The following is a 19039-nucleotide window of genomic DNA, read 5'->3' on the forward strand; positions in this document are numbered from 1 at the left end:
ACAAAATAATCATAACTACGAAAAAGAAACCTCTACTTGGTAACTATGATTTAAATAAAATAGTATAGTTTCAATAAACTAATAATTAAAACATATAGATACAAGATAGAAACGTTATTGACTTAAAATATTGTGGCGAATGTGAGGCTATATGTATTTTAATATCAAGAAAAAAGATATCTTTCAGATATAACCCCACGATCGCTCATATTCTTTTTAATATTAATTATTTAAGTTGTAAGTGAAATAGAGTATTTATTGAAAATAAAAATACAGTGCAATAAGTATTGACGTTACCTCCGTATCCAGGTAAGCAATGGCATATAAACTGATTCACTCCATCTTCACAGCTCCCGCCATTTGTGCATGGATTTGAAGCACATTCATTAACATCAGATAAGCATCTGTAAAGAACAAATAAAAAATATGAACAAAACATAACACCTAATCCAAAATAACATATGGTAAAATATTACAAGCTATTTACAATGTCGAATGACATATGTACGTACCGAGCGTCATAGTATCCTCTCGGACATTCGCATTGGAATCCATTGATCCTGTCGATGCACTTTCCGCCATTGGCGCAAGGGTTCGGCAGACATTCATTGATGTTAGTCTCACAGTGCTGGCCAGTGAAGCCGGGTATACACTCGCATGTGTACCTGAATATGATGGATAATGAATATGGGTCCAAGCGTAACTCCTTGTGGTACCTCAAATATGTATAAAGATAAATAGTGACTTGTATACGATAAAATATGTTGATAAAATGAATCTTTAGAAGTAATTTCTAACAAAAGTAACTTGTTAAATTTAATTTGTATTATTATATTATTGACAGTATGAAATAATATAGTCACATACAAATACAACAATTTTAATACTTAATATGTCTTAAAATGACATTTTTATCACGTATAAAAAAATATAGTAATTGATTGAAATAATTCAATAGCTAATTCTATAATTTGAATGCAAATATAATAAAGATAAAATATTGTAATGAAACTTACTGAAAATAATTGCTGCGTGCAAAGAAAAAGAAAATTTCAGTACAGAAGTGCAGAAAATTTAGAAAAACACCAAATAAATATTTGTTTTAATAATACGAAGTTAACGACACTTACATAGAAGTTAGTTCATAGAATAGCAATGACTTTATTAAAGTGTTAGAAATAGAAAAGCAATATGTAAATACGAAGAAAGAAAGATTAAGTTTTAAAAAAGCAGATATAACTAATTTTACCAAATAAACCAACAAACTTTTTAAGATTAAATATACGTATATGGTAGTTGAAAAAGATAGAAAAGCAAACAAACCTATTAATGCCGTCGATGCAAGTAGCGCCGTTTCTACATGGGTTTGAATAGCACTCGTTAACATTGATCTCGCAGTTTCGGCCCGAGGTTCCTGGTTTACAGCGACATTGATAGCCGTCTATTAAATCTTCGCAATGTCCTATAAAACATATGTTAGAATATTAACAACAATAGCTTTTAATCTAATTACTAAGTCTTTTTTATATCAAATTCTTCCAATATTTTAGATAGCCCTCACAATATTTGTATCCTAAAACATTTTAACGTTCAATATTTTTTGTCACGTCACTTTTCTTTTAAGTGTCGATTATATAAATGATAATGTTAATTAATAACTAGTATGGTATTTTCTTTTGTAACAAATTTAGGAAACATGGATCCAATGTAAGAGTTGTACTCAGAAAGTTACTCAAAACCTTTGATTTTTACTCGATATCTTAAGCTTCAGAACTGAATAACATTATTGTAGTTAGGAAACTGATAGATTCAGTCTAAGACAACAATTTTTAGAAAATGTATGGGGATAAAAGCAATTACATTTCAACTAAACACAATATCAAAAAACAATGGATTATTAAATGACCGTTTACAAGTTAGGTACTGTTGATTTAAACTGTAGTTTTTTTATCTATTCTAATATTGTTAAAAGCCGCAGCTGGCCTTTTCACTGAACGATAGAGGACAAGTGCAGATGGCACTTCAAACCTACGGAAGGACTTATGGAGCGGCTGCATCTCCTGCTAACTCCTGCCTGACGGATACGACTTTAGTCTGAGGGTACCGCTAGGTGTTGCAACCTCGGCTCAGGGCGTTGTAATTTTTGTTTTGTATTGGACGGAGAATCGGTCGGAAGGGTAAATATTATTAATGTAATGTCAATAATAGTTGCTGCTACGCGTACCTCCAAATTGGCAAGGATTGGACTCGCACTCATTAATCTGCGTTTGACAGACCCGGCCCGTATAGCCAGGGTGACAGTTGCAGGTGAAGCTGTTATCGCCGTCAATGCACTCCCCTCGATGACATGGCGCCGAAAGACAGTCGTTAATGTTAGTCTCGCACGACATTCCTGTATGAATAATATTTGTTTTATTACACGAATTCAGCTACATTTACGATCATACCGGATGAAATTGTGAATATACCGCAAGATAAAAGTTCTGTGGTATTAGTTATTTTAGTTTCTCCTGATCTGCTTTCAACTCACCTGTATACCCAGGAGGACATTCACAGGTGTAGCCAGCGATAGAATCATGGCAGGTCCCTCCATTGCGGCAAGGGCTTGAAGCACAATCGTCAATGTTCACTTGACATCGAGCGCCGGTAAATCTGCAAGAAGAGTTTTATTATTACTAAGATTAGTAATCGCCTAGTGGTCGAAATTCGACCATAATTATTTTCAATTTGAACATTATTAAGATTCTATTGTGAAAGACTATTGTTCTATACGCACAAGCACTGAGAATGGCACAGGCAACATACAATATAGTATATATGCCTGTGTGTATGTGAAATACACAGTGTATGTGTAATTTTTTTTTAATTTTGAATTATTATTTTTTTCAATCAATCTGTCTGAATTGTTAATGAGTTATTATTATTTAAAAGAAAATTATTTATAATTCACTCTTTACCTTAAAGCTGGGCATAGAGTTGTTTAAGTATGGCAAATGAAATTGAAATATCTTTATTCATGTAGATCTACTACACTCTTATGATACGTTAAATCTACCATCAGTTCGGAATGCTTTCGAGATGAGAAGAACTGACAAGAAACTCAGCTCGTATTATTTTTTAAATACTGTTTACAGATTCCTTTTGAAATTCAAATTTAGAATAAAGTGACCAACCAGCCAGTGTAAAAAGAAATAGGTTGGGCATGCACCCAAATTATTTCTTTTCGGACTACTCTAATGCTGTCGGCTGCTGGCCTTTACAGCTTCACCGGAAGATACCTATGTATGTTATTAATATATTATGCATTTAGAAACTTACCCAATAACACAGGTACATCTAAACGCGTTGATCATATCATGGCACACACCTCCATTGAGGCAAGGATCGTTGGCGCACTCGTCTATCTCCACTTCGCATTGTATTCCCGTGAAGCCTGAAAAAATAAAAATAAAATTATATATCAGAAAATGTATAAAAATCGAGCAAATCTATAAAATAAATTAAACTAAAGCATCTATTCGTAAATTCAAATTAACAGTTTTTACTAAATGTATATCTATCTACGTTAACGTATATAATAAAAAAAATCTTGAACTTCCTAATCTCGGAAACGACTGCACCAATTTTGGAGGGACTTTCGCTCGCTGATTACTAGAAGAAAAACTCAGGAAACTCTTATTTTAGAATTTATATTAATTTTAATAAAAAAATCCAGGCGGACGACAGACGCGGGTAACAGTATTTTCTAGTATAAAATATAGGAAATAGTTATATTTTACAATTAATTTATTTTCACATGCACATATATGAATATATATGTGCAATACAGTCAAAATATAAAAATTTTATTAATTATTAATTAACACGTTATTGGTGTGTCTTTACTCTACTAGTTTGCGATCGCACATAGCCATATAATACATTTAAAAATAAAATTATAAAATTCAAATTTAGAATATCACGTAAGGAACATCGATGTTGTTTAGTTTTACTTTATATACATTTTTTCACTTTTTCTCGAACATTCCGTGGCGTCACTATTAAATTCAGTGTACAATAAATTGTAACCATTGTTTATTTCATTATTATAAAAAATTAAACATAGTAATATTCCGCCAGCAAACACTACTGCTTTTCATCAATTGACATATTTTATGCACAAAATGTACATATTATATTTATACATTTAAATTTAGTTTAGAGAAAATAATGCATTCGTAAACGATTATAACGGATGTTATTGGAATGCTAATTGCTACTCCTGTATCAGTATCATAACCGCTTCATTTCAATCACAATACAAATTAAACCTTAATGTCCAAACATTATAGTATTATTTTCACTGCATGTTAGCGTTCTATTAAAAATAAGACTAATTGGATGGATTTAAAGATTTAAATTGCACGCAGTTTGAGTCATGCCCCAGGCGGGATATTCTAGCTCAGACCATGTCCAGCTGTGTAATGACACGAAGGTAGTTGAACGTTTCAAATAAGGCTTTGTACCAATGAATGAAAGTTCAATTTTGATCGGCGAGCACCATTCGAATGTTACATACTTCAGAAATTACAATCCCGCCAAATGTGGATTGTCGTTCGAGTTTCAAACAGGACTACAAATAAATAGTGCATTTTAAAGTCTTATGTTGCTGTTTAGAAGGTTCAAAGTGGAATGAAACTTGACAAAAATGGAAAGGTCCCTAAGCAGAAGACTCCAACCTTTTAAGGTTTTAACAAGTAAAATTGGTATAAATAACTAATTTAATGGTTTCTCACAGTTTTTCTCGTACTTAGGTGTATCGTACCGTAAAAGGGATATAAGTATAAGCAAACGTGTTACATCCCATGGCGTTACCCGGATGAATTCGGGTAATAAGTATCTTATTTGTTAATCTAGGATATTATCTATATGTGTACCAAATTTAATGTCTTCTAATTTAACATAATTCAAAATAATATAAGTCACGAACATAAATCTTCATATGTACATATTATGAACGAAACATTTATTATTTACAATCCGTTTCCCTAAGGTTGCCATCAAAAGATTGCTTTCAGCAATAAGGCTGCCTTATAGTAACTACGTAGTACATGTGTTCTCTAATATATTGTTTACTAGCTACCCACCCTGGCTTCGCACGGGTGTACATGTATTATACATATAAACCTTCTTCTAGGATCACTTATCTATTAAAAAAACCGCTTTAAAATTTGTTGCGTAGTTTTAAAGATTTAAGCATACATAGGGACATTAGATCGATATATGTCTCTGGACAGACAGAGACATATATCGATCTAATAATACCATTCTAAGAAATAAATGTTAGTATGTAATATAATATTATAACAGAACATGGCCTATTGAACGTTTATTGTACTAAAATGGTGGGTATATAGGGGGGATGCCACGCCCTCGTGCGCTCGCGCATGCGGCGTGTCGCGGTCAAACAAATACATGTTATAAGCACATAGCGACTTATTAAAACAATTAAAATAATAAACATATTCAGTTTTGGTTAACAGAAAACTAAACAATAGTAACAAGCTGTAAAAACACAGAATCTGGGACGGACACCAGTCTTCTCATTAAAAATATAATAATAATAATAATATATTTATTTCTCCACAAAAAAAATGATACCATTCAAATATGTGAAATTTTTAACTACAAGAGCAAAATTGTCTTGCAGTAGTTCAATATAAACATAATAAAATCAAATCAAATATTATTTATTCACGTAGGACACTTTTGAACGACAACTTTTTCTATTAATATTTTTTCCCTACCGTGCATAAAATAGAAAAGTAATGAGATTTTTTTTTGGTAAGCACATACATAGAAAACACCCAGATCAATACAATGTTCATACTTCGCGAGGAAACAAACCCGCGAGCATCTTTAGTCAAACTGTGCTAAACCGCTCGACTGCCGCAGCCGTCAAATATATCCTCGGTCATTCTCTTAGTCAGACCGAATTTATTGAGATAGGGCGTCTCATTTATCAAATTATCAACGTGAAAGTCTTTCCCACATTCCAGACCGACTCGAGCACGCTACGGTCACGAATTTCCTTATCGCTAGCGCCTATAGCTTGCACAGTTACGGCAAATGTCACGATTTCGGATCACAACCGGCAATGGGTATGACCAGCGCATGCGCATGTTAATACCGCCTTTATGCGCATATTTTAATGTTTAATACGCGTTTAGATAATACAACCAGGTGGGTATGGTGTTTGAGAATGGAACTGAAACCGTGGGTGTGATTATGTAATGCTGTTGCAAACGTTTTTTATTAGGGGTGAAGAGGGGATTTTAGTTGTGGAGACCATTTGCGATTTTTTAATGGATGGCCATGGTGGAATGAAAATAATGACAACATGAATGATGTCAGATCAGTTAGCCCATCGTGGCCCATTCACCAGGAAATTAACATGATGGTTTTCAGGGGAACCACTTGAAGGTAAATTAAACCTGACATGGTACATTGCTAGGAATGGGGTTATTAGTTTAGTCCACTGTGAATTGTCTCGAAATTTTGTTATTAAAAAAAACACATCATGGTACATTCCTACTAAATTTGACACAATGTGCTAAGGGACTTTAATTAAATCTTCACAACTGATTCCTAGAGACGGAATGTTGCATTATTATCCATAAAAAACATTTTTTATTTCAGTGAAACTGTATGTGAAGCCGGTTATTATCTAAGAACCACTTGACGGTTACAGAAATACATTGCTGTTCCACGTTATAATTATGAAAAATACTATCTGTTACTGTTATTTTGAGGAACAGTTACATTTAACAGGTTACCTAGTTATTTAGGATCCAGCTTAACTGCCGCAACAGTGTAATTATTATTATTTATCTTAAATTGGATCAACAAAGATTCAAATCTACATCAAATGATACATTTTAAAAAGGCAACTGCTATCTTTAATAACATGTCTAAACTAGCGATACAGCACTATTATTAGTACGTCAAGTTGGTAAATGTATATTAATTTTTAATATGAAATAATTTATGCGTTCAGAGATACCTATATCTACATTTACGCCTAACTAATGATATAAATACAAAAGACTGAAGTGATCACGTTTGGCATTTAACACATACTCAAAATGTTATGGCGGGAAATAATGCTGTACTGTTTTTTTTTATATTTTTCCAAGTACTTGGAGTAGCTATGATTCTTTATCATATAACTTAAAGGTAGATCCGATGCAGTTTAATAACTCAAATTGAAATTAAAAAAAAGAAGCTTAGAGCATAATGTTGCATACAGCGCGCAATATTGCATGTCTGTGTTTTGCGCTGCTAACATTGTATTCAACGGTTATTACAAAAAACACGAGTGCAAAGCCCTAGGGGACATGTTTATGTTATAAAAAAATTGTAATGTCGTCATGGCCAGCTCCCTCATGCCCTTATTTGTCTACTAGCCAGACAGGTCTGGCGTTCACTCATGCATAGAGTAGTGATGGGGCGAGTGGTTCAAAATCGAATAAAATATCGATTTATTTTCATAATAATCAAAATAAATAAATTTTAACATCAAAATTTCAAATTATACTTGCTAATTAATATAACAATAATAAAAAAAATCGTAAAATTGTTTACGAAACAATTACCAAAGAATAACTAAAATTATTACATTATATTTCGTATTACCTTAAATAAGTTAAAGCTTCGAAATAACATAAAAAGCAAAATACGATCTGCATTACATTCAAAACAAAGTCGGTGTCGTTGTTTGTCCGTCCCTATGCTTAAATCTTTAAAACTATGCAACGGATTTTAAAGCGGTTTTTTTTAAATAGAGTGTGATACAAGAGCAAGGATTATATATATAATACATGTACACCCGGAAGTAGCCGGAGCGAGTAGCTATAAATTAACAGTACCGAATTACAAGATATTTTTTTAACACAAGTGTTTTCTAAAAAATAATATAACTGATTTTAGGTATGTGCATATTTATAAAAGCAATAAATAATTATCGACTTACATTATTCGATTAAATCATGCTCAACAGCTCAACATTGTCTCACAACAGAATAATGCATCGCGACCAAAAATAAACAACCCCGTAGAGGATCAAATTCCATATAAACCTCGTCATATTAGAGTTGGACGGGTTATATAATACTATGGTTCTAACTGCTAGAATAGGATAAAGCATATGCACGAGTGATGTGAAAGTGAGACGGAAATAGTCATTTGTTGGTATAATATCGTTCCAATGAGTGGTCCCGTTCGGATCATTGCGTTGCAGCGCTGACATCTTTTGTTTTATTTTATCTGTATTCTTGAAAGACCTAGGTATATGCATATAGTCAGTTCCATTAGTAAAAGTATTTTTTTATTCGAATATAGTTTGTTATTATACCTACGTTTAATTTTCGATTCAGTTATTTAAATCAATACTAATATTAGAAAGAAGGTAGATTAGATTGTAAAGTATAAATTAAAAGTATAATAGACACTTGAATATAACTATTCATTAGTAGCTAGGAGTCATTTTATTACATGTAAATATATACTTTAAACACAATAAAAATTGTGACGAAATAAAATATATCCTTCGAACATTGGTCCTTCGCGCTGGATCAGCGATCTATAGATATACCCTCAGTCATAGGGAAGAAATTATATCGGGTTTTTAACGATAATAGATTGTATAGAATGCTATAAAACATTATTAACTATTTAAGACATAATTTGTTACACGACTGGCGATATATTACACTAACCGCAGTGTTGTGTAAAGTATCTTTGTACTTACCATTAACTCTCTAATTATATTGAATTATAGCATAGCTTATTTTACCATAGCAAGGATGTTTACAATAAATTTATAGTTCAACTCCTTTAACCCTTAAAATATATTTATGACTAACGGACCCGGAACACGATGTTGTGTTCAACACATGAAATGTCACCAAATGAGCAAACTGTCAAACACGCAAAGTTATATTAGTATATTAATAGTCGTGACTATATATTGTGCAATACTTCTGAATTTTCTCCTTGACTTCTTTCAACCCTCAACACACCATTTATGGGGGTAATCAGTAAGAATAACCAATGCACATGAACAGGACCACAGACATTCCGTTATACGCCCATGACACCACTCATGCGTTACCACTCCTGTAGACTAAGATATTACGTCTCCGTATCCTGTAATTGAGTTGCCTTATGTGCAACCAACAACGGAGAATATCGTACAAAACAAGATCCTTGAATTTGGTGAGAAAGAGGAAAAGAAGATATCATGCAAAGTCCAGATCTGTGGCCTTATATCATATCTAAAACTTGCTAGTTAGTTACTATTCTGTATTTGCTATTAAATACTAGGGTTATCTAAATAGTACCACTGCGAACACTAGGTATCTAAGATTTCTCCACGGAACGGTAAATGACGCAAGACTTGACGTTGCGGAGTTACAATTTGCTCCTAGGTTGACGGTGACCGCCTGATGATTATCATTAGACAGACAGAGACAATTGTGTGCAAGCGAGTTGGGAATATAAATGCTTAGGGTTGCCAATTTATTTAATTCTAATTGTCTTTTTATAATGATAACAACAAAAAGCATCCCTAGCTAGTTGACGACAAACGATTGCAGTAGCCTATGGACCCCTGAAACAATAGGGATGCCACGTACATGATACCTTCCTGTAATACGTCCATCAAAAGAAAACCTAAGTTGTATAGACTCAAAATATTTCTAAGAATAAAAAAAAATCTATGATCATGTAAGTAATATCAGAGTTTATGTATCACCAGCTCTTCTTAAACAACTCTGATCATTAACACGAAATGGAATGCCTAAGTGATGAATGATGTAGATTTTCACACCTGTTATTGAACTGCATATAAGCAGAACTTATAATACCATTATCTACCATAACATACCTTTCGCCCACACATTCATACGTCTTCGCGCCAACGTGATCATTATTATAACTACAAAAATAAATCCAGCCAGCCCTATCTAAGACCCGATTCCCATGGCGATGAGAGCGGCGCCCGCGCATTGTCTGTGACGCGGAAACCTGCGCTTGCGCACCAAACTGTCAGTTACACCTTTATTTCCCCGTAATAAGACCTATTATTGAAATCTCGACGTTCAGACACCTGTCAATTTGATAAGTAAATGGTAGTTTTATTACGTTTACGTAAATTATATTTAATGTTGAATTATAGCTTTGAGTGGACTGGTACAGTTGGTGCGTGAATTGAAAAAGGTTACGAGTGTTATTAACTATTTCTATTCTAGATTTACTTCCTATCTGTAACATAGCCGTAACCTATAACTACATAAATAAAAAAAAGCAATTTCAAGACTCTAGTCCAATCTAGACTAGACAGGACCTGAGATGCAAAATATTTTCAAAAACATGATCTATGGAAGACTATACGTAAATCGATATGGACAATGAGATCTTGTGTGATTAAGATTTATCAGCTGTGATTCTATCACCAATTCTTCAGTCTTATCTCTCAGTCAGCTAATCATCGAGACAAAGCAACGAACTTAAAGATATTCCTGTATTAACTTTAACTACAACGATAACCCTATGGCCATGTTCTAAATCCGATATCGGCATCAAGTCTAGATCATAGAATTGCAAATAGAAACTATAATGTGTGATAATTATATTTAAAGTAGTTACTATTAAACTATAATGCGTTGGAGAAATGCCTTAGAAGCTCATCTACGAATATATTGTCGACGGCTTCCCTTCTACTTCGTTGCTATTGCCATTTCGCAAAAATGTAATGAATATAAATGTATTAAAATTTAGAGACTTACCAGGCATGCAGACGCATCGGAAGGTGCCAGGGTCGTCAAGACAGGACCCGTCATTCCTGCAGGGATGACTCTCGCATTCGTTGACGTTGGTCTCACAGCGTGGTCCAGTGAAGCCGACAGAACAGTTACAAGCGAAAGATCCGGGTGTATTGACACAAATACCATCATGTTCGCATGGAGAACCTGTTAAAAAAACATAAATAATTTCAATAAACGCAAATTCAAAATTTCTTTAGTATAAAAGTCTTAAAAATGTTACAATTAAAGATTCAGAAGTATTTAGACTTCAGAACAATAGTAATCTTTTTACCTTGTTGCTAAGATATATTTTTGAAATAAACCTATTTACTCTACTAATTAAAGTCCTAAAATTTAATATTATATATATATATATATTTTGTTTAAGTATTCTAATGCTGTTTGCTGCAGCAGTTTTTTATACTTTCACCAGACGATAATGGAGGCGAGTGCAGAGGCCACTCCTCCTGTCGGTCAGATAGTATTGTAGTCTGAGAACGCCGCTAGGGTTCGAAACCAAGTATATCTTGATTCTATACTTAATACTGGGTTTAGGTAAAGGGGATTTAGGAAACAGTGCTACTAAAAACTTATTAACAACTCAACCGTATAATATAGGAGCAATTTTAAAATTTTTGCAGCTCAATTAAATATTTCTAATTCGATTTAGATTTTAGTAATAAACATACAAAACTTGTTGTTAAGAACCTCTTACGCACAGAAACACTATCTATAAAAGTTTATAGGCAAATAAAAGTCTAATTTATAGTCCGTATCCAGCTGTGTTATCTGCAATTTACCCATTTTAGAATTTATCCTCATTAGGATTATCTACTTTATCACTATTATGTTTATAATAAATATTGCCAAATTTTACGTCAGTTTCGATAAGTATCACATCGATAATGCCCACGTCTTTTCCGAATAGAGTAACATTATCAAAAACATTTTACTATTTAAATGCTTTATCTCTGAGCCGATTTGCAATAAATAAATCACTGGAAGCTTATTCTAACCATGTGATTACTTCATCTACATTAACGACATCTATTGGATAGGTATACTTAAGTAGTTTTAAAAAGGTATTTATAGTATTAGTTGCATAATATATCGAGGTAGAACTTGTAAGACTGCGTAGGTATCTCTATCTGGCCTATATTTACAAAGCAGCTTGCTTTGTAAGCTAATCTTCGGTTAAAGGGTGAGATATGGCAACTAGTTAAGGTGATATGATATCTTAGTTTTAGGAATAGCAAAGGGAAACCCAAGGATCACAAGACAACAACCGTGCAACTATACTTACACGTGGAATTACTACACATGTATATTGACAACGACTGCACCTTATTAGCTCGTCAAATTGTTCCAACTCCAGTTACAAAAAAATCGAATTTTGATATCAAAGTGAAATTGTACGATTACGATATCGTAACCAATATAACTGTTTCATATAAAGTTAAAAAGCAAACTAAATTTTAAATTACCTTGTTCGCACTCGTTGATATCCTCAGAGCAGTCGAGACCTTTGTAACCTGATGCGCATGAGCAAGTATATGAACCGTTGATGGGACTTGTATCGCAAATAGCATCGGCATGACAAGGGTTCGAGGTGCACGCGTCGTCCAGATGGCATAATAAACCTACAACACAAATTAGTCTTTAATATAATTGTCATACGTTACAAAATGGCAATAATAAAAATAAAACGTGATTTCCTCACTTTATAATGTATAGACTAAATAAACACAGAATATAATTTCGGTATAGGACATGAAAGCAAAAATTTTGGAATTTTTTTTTACCGTAAATATGAATATTATCTTATTAATCAAAATACAAGTAAAATATTAACTTGTAAATAAAAAAAAGTTAACCATTGATTATATCCAAGAATATAATGTACCTGAAAATACTGTAATTAAAAGAGCAATAGAAAAACATACCGGTTTTGCCTGGTGTACATTTGCAGTAGAATGATCCAACCCTATCAATACAGGTAGCACCGTTGAAGCAAGCAGCGCCGGCGCAGTCGTCGATGTTCAATGAACACTCTGGACCAGTCCATCCATTGACGCAGATGCAAGAGAAGCCACCGACCGAGTTGGTACAGGTCGCTCCGTTCTGGCACACCAGGGGTCTAGAGCAAGAGAAAATATAAATTAATAATAACATTGCCGAAAATAATAAGCACTTATTCAGTTACTAAGGATTAGGAATATGTAGTAGGTGGAATATCTATTAAAATATTTCTAGATTTTCTGCTTCCGTTTAATCTGACTAATATTATAAACGCGAAAGTTCGTGACTATGGATGGATGTTTGTTACTCTTTCATGCAAAAACTACTGCAAGGGTTTTGGTAAAACTTTACACTAATATAGCTTGTAGAATAACACATAGACTACAATTTAAAAAGGTATTATTGAAATTGGGATAAATATAAATATAAATGTCAAGTAAGTGTGATGCAGACGAAGTTACGCGTGTCAGCTAGTTCGTGCTAATATTATATATATGTAGTAATAATCTAACATTATATGTTATATATTACAATAGTAGTAATACCCATATAATTAAAGTTTGTGGAATTAGAGAGAGGGCGAATATCTTTCTTTTATGGGAAAAATCTAAGTTCAACATTTGTATAAACACCATTTATAAAAATATATTTTCATTGATTCTTGAAATTTTCTCTTACAAATGTTACACGATGGAAACACGTCCTGCGACGTATTTACATTACTATCAAGTCTCTAGATAAACTGTAACCACATTCTTAACTTTCTACCCACGTAACTATTCCTACAGCAATATAGAACCAATGGATATAAAGTGGAATATATATTTATGATTTTCCAACAAAGATAACAGTAAAAGGTGATAAATTCAGCAATCTTAGCTAATAAAATTCCACTTAGCAGTATATTGCAGCACAAAGCGTTTCTCTCATACTTAAAAAATATTAAAGTATCTACAAATAATTTGTTGAACAAAATGGATGTACTTATTTATAAAAACAGCACTAACAAAATGATCAAGAATCGTACTTGGTACATAATGATTCCGTTACATTAAATTCTGTTGATCATTTCCAGTCGTTTCTCTCTTTTTAAATTGCCAATGTCCTACAATATAAACACCAGGAGCGGCGGTAAAAGGCGATTTGACCAGACCCGAAAATCGTGCGTCATGATTTTGTCCACTTTCAAAGGGCACCGACGCCTCACGACGCGTATTTAACGTGCCCCGCACCTTTTAAACGTCACTTATTAGCACATTTTAGCAGATGTCGACTTATCGTGAAAGCATAATTTTAGTCTGAGGACATTAAACATTGCAAGCAGAATTGCCAACCTTAAAACACTTAACCTCGTACAAAGAAATAAAAATGTGAGAAAATCTCGTTTGGCTCTTAAATCTCGTACATTATAGTAATTAGCCCAATTTTCTATTGGAACTTTATTATTCAATTTATTTTCACCCTTGTGAATGGACTTTATAATGTCAATTTTATATTTAGAACCTTTACCTTTCCTTATTTCATTGACATAATTATTATAATGCACCGCCTTATTATCACTGATCAACGCGACGGTTGACTGGTGCCTTGCCACAATATAGTGTGCAAAAGAATAAATAATTTTCTTTTATTATTTTTTCATAAAATATAATGTCATAATTATTTTTTTAGCTTTAAAACTCATTTGTAACACTTGAGCATTTATGTACATGTCAAAGTGTAACCCCATTATGATAAGTGCATTTTGAATTGTAAAAGCTCTCAAACAAGTTATAAATCAATGCAGACTTTTAGTTCCAATACTTACAATAAAGTGTTAGGTTAAGTATAACTTATAAGTGAGTAGCGAGTTGTAGGAGTAACATAAACATAACTTATATCATTTCAAAGTACATCATTTTGAAGGTTTATTAAATATTATATAAAATGAATGAAATAGTTTTAATAGTATAATAATCTTTAATGTAGATTAATTCATTAATTCATAAAATAGATATCATTTCCGAAATAAAATGTGTTATATTACAAACGATACAGAGTATTTTTTTTATAATTACCATAAAAGTATTTTATGATGTCAACTAAACTTTTCGAAGAAAGCTTTATATGTAAAAGCTTGATATCATTATCGTTAACAACCGTTAACGATAATGATATTATTACGTCGTGTTAGTGAGTATTCCATATACATATATTTCGATCGTATTACTTCTTACTTGTACTATTTACTTAAAAAATTAAAAGAGCATTACATGTTTTTGTTTTCTATGTGGTTGTTCATGAATATACGACGATCGTTGGCACTTTCCATTAGAACTATTACTAATAAAGAAAAGAAAGTAAAATTTAAATATAACGCTTAATTTTGATTAGTGTATATAATACAGTTTTAATAATTTTTTGTTAACTTACGTGTTGCATACTTTATTTTTAATAACACTCTTTCCTAAGGTTGTACGGTAGAGATTGCGTTAGCGATAAGAACGCCTTTTGTGCAACAACCAACCTGCACCTTTCTTCAATCTTTTATCGTCTACGTTGTCTACTTTTAATGTTGATGGTAAGTATTAAAAAAAATATTTAATTACTGGCGAAACGTCGCGTAATCTTATAACTTGCAACCTGTCACTTAGATCAAGTTATAAAACTTGCGACCGCGATTTAATATTCAGAATAGGCTTTCGGATCGTAAATTCTGAATGAGTGGTTATAAATTCACGAGTTTTAAACCATATTGGTGTAACAGTGTACGTAAAATTTGTATATAAACATTTAGCAAATTTAATGTAATATTATTTATGCAGGATATACATAATTTTTTTTTTTACAAAACAAAGGACCTTGCTGCCTCTTGATGGTAACTGATTACCGCCGCCTATGAGCACACGCAACAACAGAAATTGACATGAAACGTACGGATATGATTTTTTTTAATATGTGTATACCTTTTTTTTGTCAATAAATGTAATATATCATATAATATATCAAGATAATTTACACAGCGACATCTAGTCCTAAGGTAAGCAGAGCTTCTGTTAAGTATACTAGTCAACTGATATAAATACAATGATATTTCTTATTGTAAAGATACATTATGTACAAGACAGACGAATCATTCAGTCCGATACAAAAAATCATACTCGTGAACAGAAATATTTGTACCGTGCGAGAAATCGAACTCGCACCCATAGGACATAAGACGGTATGCTAAACTGTCAGATCACAGCAGTCAAGTTAGTGATATACACAGGGCAGCAGCGACAACCCAAACTGCCGTACCGTTACCGTTACGTTTAGTATTTTAAAGCTTCACTAGATGATCTATATTATAAGAACTATCAAAACAACAATCCAACAGATTGTTAAATAGTTCCCAGCATACGTTTTACGATATGAATTTGAATAGTTTACATTTCAAAGGAGCCGTAAATTCTCTAACAATGTCTCCTACATGTTGTATCAAATAAATTACACCAGTTTTTTTACGACATGTCTTAATCAAAAGTTGTTACTATATTTCTCACACATTATTTGAATTTCAAAATACCACTTTTATGTAAATATTTACATTATGAATTTAATATTATGTATTCGAACCTGCGTACTATTGATAGTTTCGTGATTTAGAAGTAAAACAGACCTACAAAATAAGTACTTTGTTTTATAAACATTTTTATTCAAGACAACACGATATTCTGTATGCTAGTAACAATATTCTCATGACTAAGTAGTAAAAAAGAAATATATCTATAATATAATAGAGAAACCTCTCTCCCGCATGGCTGGCTGAACCAACTCTACTACTAACTACAGTATGTGTAGTTCAGTGAGTCTTCCGAGTCTCTGTCTCCAATAATTTCCAACACTCTCACAGTTATTGTTAAATTGTGTTTTTTTAGTATAAAAAAAAAGAAGCATCCATCAATCTAATGGTAAATGGTTTGTGTAGCCTATTGATGCCTAAAACACCAGGGGTGTGCCATATTGCCGACTCTTAAGGAACTTTAACATACACTTCTTGAAAAACCTCATACTGTATTCACGTGAGAAAATCTCGGCAGGTAGTTCACTGCACAATCTAAGTGGACGAGGGAGTAAGCATCTCTGAAACTACATTGATCCTAAACCACTAAGGTTCTAGCGTGGGATGAATTCCCAAGAAATTGTATTTATAGATAACTGTAAAAAACCATAAATATTAATATTTTTTCCAAAATAAATTTTTTACTGGCCTGCCTCAGTAAAAAATTGATAATACCAATTTCTAAAAATGTATTATTAAAATTTCCCATGTACTAATAGTAACTATGGTGTCCCCTGTCATTTTGTATCTAAAAACTCATCGATCTAACATAGCAAAGCCCAGTGGCATTGAACTCGGTGCACACGGAAAGCACCATTTCAGAGATGATTGCCATTGGATAATCATCATTAATCACATTTCGCTGGACTATAACCGGATTAATTTGAGAGGGACTTTCTCGTTGTCATTGTTCGTGGTTTTTGGTGTAATAGAGTTTATTTTATATATAAAAAAAATTGTTAAAAACATTGGACATTTATCGAAGAATGCAATAGGCTTTATAACAAGCTACGACGGATAAGAACAGACCTGCAATGAAAAATAGTGCACAAAATGGGGAAAATGTGACACAAAAGTTGACATCAGTTAATTTAAAATATTAATGAATAATATTTAATAATGAATATTTATTTATATTTATATACCCTTTATTGCCCCAGAGAAATTACATGAATCAAAATAAACAGAGTGATAGGGTACAAAAGGCAACGTTATCGCTTATACAATCTCATCCAGACAACCTTAGAGTAGAAAAGATAAAATTAAAGTTTGAATTCAAAGTATTAAAATTTGAAGTTCATAATTTTTGAAGTTTTATGATCATATCATTCAATTATTAGTTTCAGTTTGTTTATCTAATCCTAAACTTGTGAGCTATAGATAGAAAGATAAATTCTTTATTCACAATTACAGACACATGAGATACAGAAAAAACACGAATTAATAAAAGAAATGTAGGTGACTTTATGTGCCGCAAAAGTGAAATGGTAGCCAACTCAGCATAAAGCTACAGATAACTCTGCAACGCTGATATTCTGTTGGCTCCTTACATATATTATACTTATTACTAAGAAAATGACATAAATATTAAACTTCGAGCTCTTTATCAAAATATATAAAGTATGAATAAACTGGAAATAACTATAATCGCTTAAGCCTTTACCTCGCCCCGCCTCTAAGGTACCCGGTAGCGGGCGTGCGCTTGCGCACCTAATGATCTACACGAAGACCGTTTTGCGTTCATGACAAATTACCTCAAGTCAATTTCGTCGTCAAATCAAAAATAACTGAATAATTTCGTAGAAAGCTTAAAAGTAAACGTGTTTATTTTTATAAATAACTGAACTTATAAATTGATCTGTTATTTTTGTCAAAAAACGGTATTGGGGATTAAAAGGTCACTTTAGACAAGGATTCTTCCTTCTCTAAAGCGACTAGACGTAAAAGACACTACATCTGTTGCTCCTTCTTAAACCAGTATAGAAAAATAACGGCACAAAATCGCTAAGTTTAATGGAAGTTCCTTCTACGCCTTACGATCATGATTGACATTTGTCAGTTGCCATGAGTGTCAACACATTGACATCATCATCGTCATCACAAGAATAAATATAATATCAAATATCTTATCTTCCCGTTAACCTATTACTTTGAGTAAATCAAGTATGTAATATCCCTAAAATATGGTCGAGCGCAGTGATGGCTGGCTCATCCGTCATACTCGTGAACGAGTGCTGCTTGTAGGGACTGGTCTGCTCTTATCACTACGACTGATTTAATCTTATTGCATATTTATATTTGACCCAAAAAATTAATGCTTGTTGGTAGTTTGTATTCACACGTTTCGATGTAAACTTACAAGGATTATTTAAAAGAGCAACACACAAGTTTCTTGCTCGTTCTTCTTGTGATGAGACAGTTTTCCGAACGAGTGGTAGATAAAAAACAAATTGTTATGACTGTTCAAAAGTGCTTAAATTAAGTTTATTTGAATAAATGATTTTCTATTCTATTCTATTCTATGACTTTTACTGGTCCTACTGATCAGGCGTTATACTTGAGCTTCAATTAAACATTATCTTTCAAGGAAATA

General features: G+C 32.6%; 1 protein-coding gene across 1 annotated transcript in view; it reads right to left on the reverse strand.

The window, feature by feature from the left end:
- LOC131853476 (neurogenic locus Notch protein) overlaps window positions 1-19039 on the reverse strand; it is a 161071-nt gene that overhangs the window by 16450 nt on the left and 125582 nt on the right. The window contains exons 6-14 of the mRNA XM_059204371.1: window positions 12788-12981; window positions 12329-12484; window positions 10827-11009; window positions 3319-3433; window positions 2531-2652; window positions 2225-2392; window positions 1324-1462; window positions 513-665; window positions 298-404 (exon numbers count right to left, since the gene is read on the reverse strand). Of these exons, the coding sequence (XP_059060354.1) occupies window positions 298-404; window positions 513-665; window positions 1324-1462; window positions 2225-2392; window positions 2531-2652; window positions 3319-3433; window positions 10827-11009; window positions 12329-12484; window positions 12788-12981 (1337 nt within the window). The remainder of the gene's footprint in view (window positions 1-297; window positions 405-512; window positions 666-1323; window positions 1463-2224; window positions 2393-2530; window positions 2653-3318; window positions 3434-10826; window positions 11010-12328; window positions 12485-12787; window positions 12982-19039) is intronic.

This window comes from Achroia grisella, unplaced genomic scaffold, assembly GCF_030625045.1.
Source record: "Achroia grisella isolate CSIRO2021 unplaced genomic scaffold, CSIRO_AGI_Agris_v1 utg902, whole genome shotgun sequence".
Taxonomy (NCBI): domain Eukaryota; kingdom Metazoa; phylum Arthropoda; class Insecta; order Lepidoptera; family Pyralidae; genus Achroia; species Achroia grisella.